Raw genomic sequence first — 7,598 nt, 5'->3', positions numbered from 1 at the left:
GGGAACTTACTGAGAACAAACAAGGACCCTGCAGGGTTAAGGCCCCCTACCCCCAGGGGGGCAGACAGCCTCTCCTTGCCTCAGGGTTGGATCCAAAGGCCTCAGAACGGGAAAGGACTTCAAGCATTAGGTAGAAAGTGTTTTCCTAAACTCTTCACAAGAAAAAGACAGCAAAGAAACAAACCCCTTACCTGTAAATGACCAGATCACCAGTGATTCTTTTCAAGTAGCTTCCTTTTTCCTTTTAAAAGCTTTTGCGATTTCCAATGAATAGACTTTTGTGGTTTTTTTGTTTAAGATTTTATTTATTTTCAGAGAGCGAGGAGGGGAGAGAGAAAGAGGGAGAAACATCAATGTGCGGTTGTCTTCTCATGCACCCCTCACTGGGGTCCTGGCCTACAACCCAAGCATGTGCCCTAACCAGGAATGGAAGCGACTATCCTTTGGTTTTCAGGCTGGTTCTCAATCCACTGAGCCACACCAGCCAGGGCTGAATAGATATTTTCACAGTAAAAATATTTTTTGAAGGAAATGCATTTTTTGGCAGAGCTCTAGGATCTGTGCTTATACAAATGAGCAGTAACAACAAGGCAGGGAGGAAAGGTATGTGCCCACCTACCTTTCCTGCAGTGGGCTGACCTACAGTTTTGAGGGCTTTGAACTTCGGGGCACCTACTGGACACAAGCTGGGGCTAGGCAGAGCAGGCAAGTGGGATTGCCCCACACCCTAGGGCAGGGTGTAAGGGGCATATCCCAGCATCTGGTCTGTACCCTCACACTCCAGGGAGCTCTGGCACGCCAACCGCCCCCTCAGACATCTGTGTGATGTGTGCAGGTCAGCAGGCTGGCCCTAATTGCTTGGCCACTCCCACCCATGCACAGGAGGTGGGGCCATGCAATGTAGATACAGCACAGCTCCCAAAGGAGGGGCCAGTCTTCACTTCAGATACTCTGCTGGGGTGGTTGGTTTAGGGCTCTCAGCTGAGGGAGAGGCAGGTCCTAGGAATCCAAGAGTAGGCTGTGGGCCAGTCTCCCCTTCAGAAAGCCTTCTTTGCCTCAGCTGTCCAGTGCCTGTTAGAAATGCCAGCAGACACCAAGGTCACAGAGGACTGAAAGGCACCAGGGCCATCTCTACATAGCTTAGGAGGCTGTATCTGCCACCTGGGCAGCACCCACAAATGGCCGGGAGAGGGCATTGGGAAGCCAAGCCTTGTATCCCCCCTGGGGGGTAGACACCAGCAGTCCCTCCTATCTTCTTCCAGAGCCTTCCCTAGATGAGTGTCCCTTACCCCAGTGACTGGTTTACCAGCCCAGGCTCCCACCCCCCACCGCCCCCAATTGTCTGGTCGCTCACAGGGAGTCAGAATGTGTCTGATGGCAACCAGACCACAGAGGGCCTCAGAAGACAGGCTTCTCAGCATCACCTGTGCCCACAAACCCGTCTCCAGGGAGGAAGGCTGGGGTGGGAAGAACATTGCTGAAGCCTGCTCCAAACCTGGCTTCACAGTGTGACTGAACTGTCAACTCCTGGGGTGCCCCTTCACCATACACGCCTCCTCAGATGGAACAGGAGACAGCCAAAGTCCTAAAGCATTCTACCACTACTGTGTATTGGGGACCCAGGGAGTTCAGAGGACAGAAGGGCTCAGAGGCACAGGCAGGACCTCAGCCCTCCTCAGAGGAAGCTGTTACTCAGAGAACCAGGGTGAGTGGGCCTCATGCAGCAGCCACACTACTGGGACTGGTGGGAAGGAAGGGAAGGCAGCGAGCAATGGCACCCTTTCCCTGTCCCCACGGGCTCCGCCAGCCCTCAGACCTACAGAGAGGGTCACCCAGGGGAGGTCCCGAAGAGAAAGACACTCCTGTCTGCTACAGGCAAACAATGCCCATCCTGGGCTGCAGGTGTCCCTGAGGTCTAGGGTGCAGCTCTATTGGGCTGGACCCCCTCCCGGTGCTGCCCAAGAAGACCCCTCCACAGCCCTGCCCCACACATGGCCTGGTCTGTTGAGGTAGTGGAAGCCCCAAAGTGCAAAAGGACAAATCTAGAAATGTGCCCAAGGAATTGAAGGAAAATGAATCAGGGCACAGAGAGTGACTACCAGCCCACCAGGTGGGGGTTTGGGGAAGGGTGCCATGGACACAACTGACCCCCTTGAAGGCATGAGTGACACATCACCTAGAGCTTAGCAGAGGATGCAAAATCCGCCATTGACTTGATGTCATTAGGTTGCGTCAGCCATGTTCCACCATCGACGACCAGCAGGGCCCCCGTCACGTAGGATGCCAAAGGGCTGGCCAGGTAGAGCACACTGTGGGCGATCTCTGTCTTGTTCCCCAGCCTCTGCAGGGGGCTGGCCAGGACCTTGCTGGCTTTAGAGTCACCTGGGAGGTCAGCCTTCATGAGTCCCAGGACCCCAGGACCCTCCACCCTCCCCTGCCCAGCTTTTCCTAAACCACATCTGAGAATGTCGTGGGTCCTGCTAGCATCATCCTGGCAGAGGAGGATAGGCCAAGGACTGAGTAACACTGCCACAGGGTCAGCACAGGGCTTTTGGATGTACACCCTGCCAAGGTTCTGGAAGCTTCCATGGGAGCCCCACTCTGTGTCCAACTCACACATCAAGACCAGCAGCTCTGTGGCCTCTACCTCAAGGGAACAGCTGCCCAAGTCTGGCTGATCATTAGTCCACTGCAGCTGTGTGCTAACTACAAATGGCCCTGACCTGACCTGAGGACAAACTCTTTACCAGCCCCAGGGAGCCATAAAAACTTGGCACTTGTCCCAGGCTTGCCCCAGCTAGATGGGAGGGGACCCCATGGAGGCACTGTGGGGCCTGTGCCTAGAGGATCATCTCAAGGGGCATGCTCTCCCTGAGAGCCTTACCTGCTAGCCGCCGGAACCCCTCCGTGCCACTGATAGGGCCAGGGGCAAGGCTGTTGACTCGGATGTTCTGGGGACCCCACTCCACAGCCAAGTGCCGTGTCATTGCATCTGCAAGAGAGGAAGACATCATGAGGGAGAATGCAGGGATGCTCTGCCTTCTGGGGCAGCCTAGGTGGAAGTGGGGACTCAGATCCAGGGCTGGGCCTCTCCACTGCCTACTCGGACACTGTTGACCTCCAAGGATGAGCTGGAAAGAAACCCTAAGGAACCCAGGAGAGCAGACCAGATGGGGTACCGTACCCACGGCCGCCTTGGCAGAACCTGCATGCAGTTGGAGCACCTGCCCACGGGTACCCAAGGTAGCTGTGATGTTCACAATTACTCCTCCATGATCCTGTAACACATGATGTGACGGGGGTATCAGTGAGCAGAAGGCCAGAAGAGGGGAGGTCCCAGCAAAGAGAACACTCACCCGGAAGAACTTCTCGTAGAGCACATGAGACACATTGAATGTGCCTAAGGTGTCAATGTCCATCACAGTCTTGAAGGCACTGAAGGACAGCGCACTGGCTGGGCACAGGAAATTACCAGCTGCACCTGCAAGGAGGAAGGAGACGTGGATGGTGCTAGAGCCCTGGGAAATCAGAGCATATTGACGTCAGGGTGGTCCAAGGTGGACAGGGAAGAAGGCCTGAGAGTGCCCCTGATTCTGATTCAGCCGAGTTCACAGTGCAATGACTCAGAAGGAGCGGAGTTGGGCCAAGACAGTGGCCTGGAGCCTGGAACAGGAGTACTGGGATCTCCAAGTAGGAAGGTCTGGTATTGCTGACTCATCAGAAAACCCCATCCTCGCTCGAAGTGACTCACAGTTTATGAGAATGTCAATTTTGCCAAACTCCTTCAGAGCCTGGTCCACGGCGGTCATGATGGCTGGGGGAGCTCGAACATCTAGAGATAAAGGGAGACACCGCTGGCCAGTGGCAGCAGACAGCTTTTTGGCAGCCTAGAAGCCAGACAGGGAGAGAGAAAAGAGGTGAGCAGTGGCCAAGTGGCCTCAGCCTGGAGGTAACAACCCTTCAGAACGTGAGGAGGGCCCTGGCCAGGCAGCTTAGTTGGTCAGAGCATTGTCCTAATATACCGAGGCTGCGAGTTCGATCTCTGGTCAGGGCACATATAAGAAGCAACCAGTAAATGCATAAATAAGCAGAACAACAAATCAATGTTCTTGCTATCCTTTCCTCTCTCTGGAAAAAAAAAAAAAAAGAATCCGAGGAGTATGTGTCCAGGTTCTGCTGGGAAGCCAGGGTTTGTTGTTGGACTCCAATCCCGGGAGGTGCAGCTACCGTGCAGCGATTCCCTGGGTCCGCCACCCCAGCGGACATTTCTAAGACATTTGACCTCTCTCCTCCACCACCTGCCCAAGTTTCCTCCCTCCACATCACCTTCCAGGACAATCTAGTTGGATTCTAGTCCCTGCCCAGAGACACACTGTGGCAGTGGTGAGACTCTCCTCCTGGGTGTGTGGGACATGTGGACTACTACTATGACCCCAGTGCGCTCAGAGATCTCTCCTGGCGGCAGTACCACTCAACATGACAGTCCCTCACAGGACACAATATTTAGATTAAAAAAAAAACAAAAACCCTGGGGTGTCCTGGGAGGCAACTTCCACTGAAGCTCAAGATTTGGAAGAGGAGCAGATTTTGGTGTCAGCATCCTCTGGGCCTCAGGACCCTCCAGGCCCAGGCTCTGGGTCTCCACAGCCACTCATGGATGGGGTGGGCACAGGAGAGACCCCCTCACCATCAACAGTCTCGGAAGGCTTCTGCTGGCGATGACTGTGTGGCAGCCGTGCCTGCAAATCCAGAGGGCAGGAGTGAGGATGACAAGGTGCAAGGGATACACCTAGGTGGGCTCCTGACCAGAGCTCTAAGCAGAGCTCCTGTGCCCCTAGGGTCTCTCAGGCCGAAGTACCCAGCCTGGGACAAAAGGTACAGCTGGCAGAGGACACAGGGGTCTGAGCAGGGCGGAGCCACTGTGGTGGGACTTCAGGTGAGTGCCCTAAGTCCTACCCCCAGGGTTTTTGGGAGGGACTCTCTGGTACCAGGATATGGGACCTGCCCCAAACACTACGTGCATAGCAAAAGCAGCTGTGAGCATCAGATGGAGCCCAGGCATCTGCATGGGGCCTGCTGGGTCCCCAGGCACAGCCACACAGGTCCCTGCCCTCTCTCCCTTTGATGTTGGAGTGAGGACAGAGAGCCCATTCTGATGCCAGGGGTACCTGCCCTGCCTTACCTCCTGACAAACCCAGCCGCCTCGCTATGGTAGTGGTGACAACTGCAGCTATCACCTGCTCAGTAGGTTCTACCTGCTCCTCCAAATGACCCTTACCAGATAGCCATGCTCTGTTCAGAGAAGCAACATGCCCAAAGCTACCAGCTAGGAAAACAAATTCACCCATAAAGAATGAACCCCCAAATCTTGTCCAGTGGGACTTACCCCTCTGGTATGAAAGATAGGGGTCCAAGAGAAACTAGAGAGGGTTCCAAGGATATCAACAGGATTCCTCTCCCCCAACCACAGCCTAACTCTGGGCCTCTCCAGGACTGGGGTGACAAGTTGCTGACCTGGACCCGAGGCCACAGAACTTATGTCTCAAGAGACACTATGCTCTGCGTCCAGATGGGCCCTCCATGGCCCTGGCTAAGCGAGGCCCCAGGGGGCTCTGCAACAGAGTTACCTCGACCTGTTGAACCCCACCTTTGTATAAATGAGGGTGTTGATACCAGAGCTACACAGTCCCCACTAACATCCAGGAGAGGGCTCTGGAGTCCCGCCTCCCTTGGGACAGCACTAGACCCCTTTCAGATGTTCTCCTATAGCTCACTGCCTAGAAGGGTTCCCACACCCACCAGCATCTTGCCCAGGAATCCCAAGATCCAGCTGGGAGGTGTGAGAATCAGTCTTGGGGGTGGGGTGGGATGATGGGCAAAGAGCAAACAGAACAGTGCTCACCGCATAAAAATCTCAGCAATTCGAAACCCTATTCCAGAGCCACCACCTGTGATGAAGGCGACTTTGTCCCTGGAGGAAGAAAACAAGAGGCTCTTTAAAGATATCCCTGGTAACTGAGGAATGGGGGAAGGCTGCCGCTCTGGAAGAACTTTGACCCTTTGAACTAGTCAGCTCTATCAAATTTAGACTGTTGACAAGGAAAGTGAATGATTTCTGTAAGAAAGTGCAACACTACAGCATGCATTCCTAGGCTTTCTGGGTTTTTGGGAAACCCTATTTCAGCCTGAAGTTCTATTTATAAAGTTGTCAGTTTAGTGAGTAATGTTTTCAAAACCTACAAGCCTTGCTCTAATTGCCCCTCACTTCCACCTTCCAGAACACCATTAGGAATTACCAGCACTGGCCAAGACAAACAAAACGTGCTCTCAACAGGACAAAGATCAAAATGTAGGAGTACTTGGACACGCCGAACCCCGGGCTCCACTCTCCGGGCTCCTCCAGTCTCCGGCCCCGTTCCCCGGCTCCCCCATTCCCTGACACCACTTCTCAAGAAGCCTGGAACGTAGGCCCGGACTCGGCCCTCACCGGAGCAGATCCGGGCAGAAGAGGTGGCGGTACTCAGGAAGACAATCGTCCTCACCAACATCGGGCGGCGGCTGGGCCATGGCGCTCGGTACAGACCCGCAGCAGCGAGGACAGCAAGAACCCGCTTCGAACCCGAGCACGAGCCCCCCACCACCCCAGCAAGCGGCGCTCTAGTGAGGTCACCTCCGCCACCCACCGAGCCCAGACCTTATGGAAAACCAGCCCATTCGCCCCTCCCACAGAAGCCCTAGCTCCTCCCAGGACGCCCCACCCACAGCTGCCTCCCCGCGGCTCTCAGGAGGCCTAGCTCGACCAGCCCGCTAGCCCCACCCACAGGGGCCTCCTAGCGTCTTCCAGGATGTTTTGCTCTCTGCGGCCGCAAGGCCTGCTGAGACTGGGGGCTGGCTAGTCTGTTCCAGAACCACGGTGGGCACAAGCCCAATTCTGCAGGCGGATTTCCATGGCTGCCAGGTGAGCGGTCCTCGAAACCGCCCGCAGGACTAGGTCCTTCCCACAAGATTGGGTGCCGTGGTTGGAACTAGCTGGACTCAGCGGACACTCGGTCTCCGCGTTAAGGTCAGGCTAGCGGCCGACAGCAGAGCCGCTGGGCTGCCCACACCACTGCTGGCTCAGCTGTGCGTTTAAAACACCTGGTACCCTGACAACGTGTGCCTCTGTTGATTGGGAAGGCGTCAGGCAAAACAGAAGGTCGCTGGTTGGAATTCTGGTCAGGGCGTGTGCGGAGGCAGCCTGGAGATGTTTCTCTCCCTCCCTTCCCTTTCTCTAAAAAATAAATAATTTAAAAATAAAACAAAATAAAATAGGCCCTGGCTGGTGTGGCTCTGTGGATTGAGTGTTGCCCTGCAAACCTAAGGGTTGCTGGTTCGATTCCCAGTCAGAGCACATGCCTGGGTTGTGGACTGGGTCTCCCATTTGGGGCATGGGAGAGGCAACTGATGTATATTTCCCTCCCTTCCCCTTTCTCTAAAAAATAAATGAAACCTTTAAAAAAACAAAACACCTGGTTTGAGTAATGCTGTGGGAGGTGTTCACCATGTAAATACCCTCATCTCCCAGGCACTGCCCTCTTGTTGCACAAATATCAGAAAGA

At 54.8% G+C, this 7,598-nt stretch overlaps 1 protein-coding gene across 1 annotated transcript; it reads right to left on the bottom strand.

Annotated features, from left to right (window-relative positions):
• Positions 1–404: 404 nt before the first annotated feature.
• On the bottom strand, positions 405–6,721 carry DECR2 (2,4-dienoyl-CoA reductase 2). The gene is made up of 9 exons (XM_045849332.1): positions 6,488–6,721; positions 5,903–5,971; positions 4,688–4,739; positions 3,752–3,887; positions 3,357–3,481; positions 3,185–3,278; positions 2,885–2,992; positions 2,177–2,382; positions 405–1,071 (listed from the first exon to the last, which is right to left on the bottom strand). Exons 1-8 carry the CDS (start codon positions 6,565–6,567, stop codon positions 2,177–2,179), a joined length of 870 nt encoding a protein of 289 aa, XP_045705288.1. The 5' UTR covers positions 6,568–6,721; the 3' UTR covers positions 405–1,071.
• Positions 6,722–7,598: the final 877 nt, after the last annotated feature.

This window comes from Phyllostomus hastatus, unplaced genomic scaffold (genome assembly GCF_019186645.2).
Source record: "Phyllostomus hastatus isolate PE091 unplaced genomic scaffold, TTU_PhHast_1.1 phas_contig_64, whole genome shotgun sequence".
Lineage (NCBI taxonomy): Eukaryota > Metazoa > Chordata > Mammalia > Chiroptera > Phyllostomidae > Phyllostomus > Phyllostomus hastatus.
This window is presented reverse-complemented; position numbering and strand designations above follow the sequence as displayed.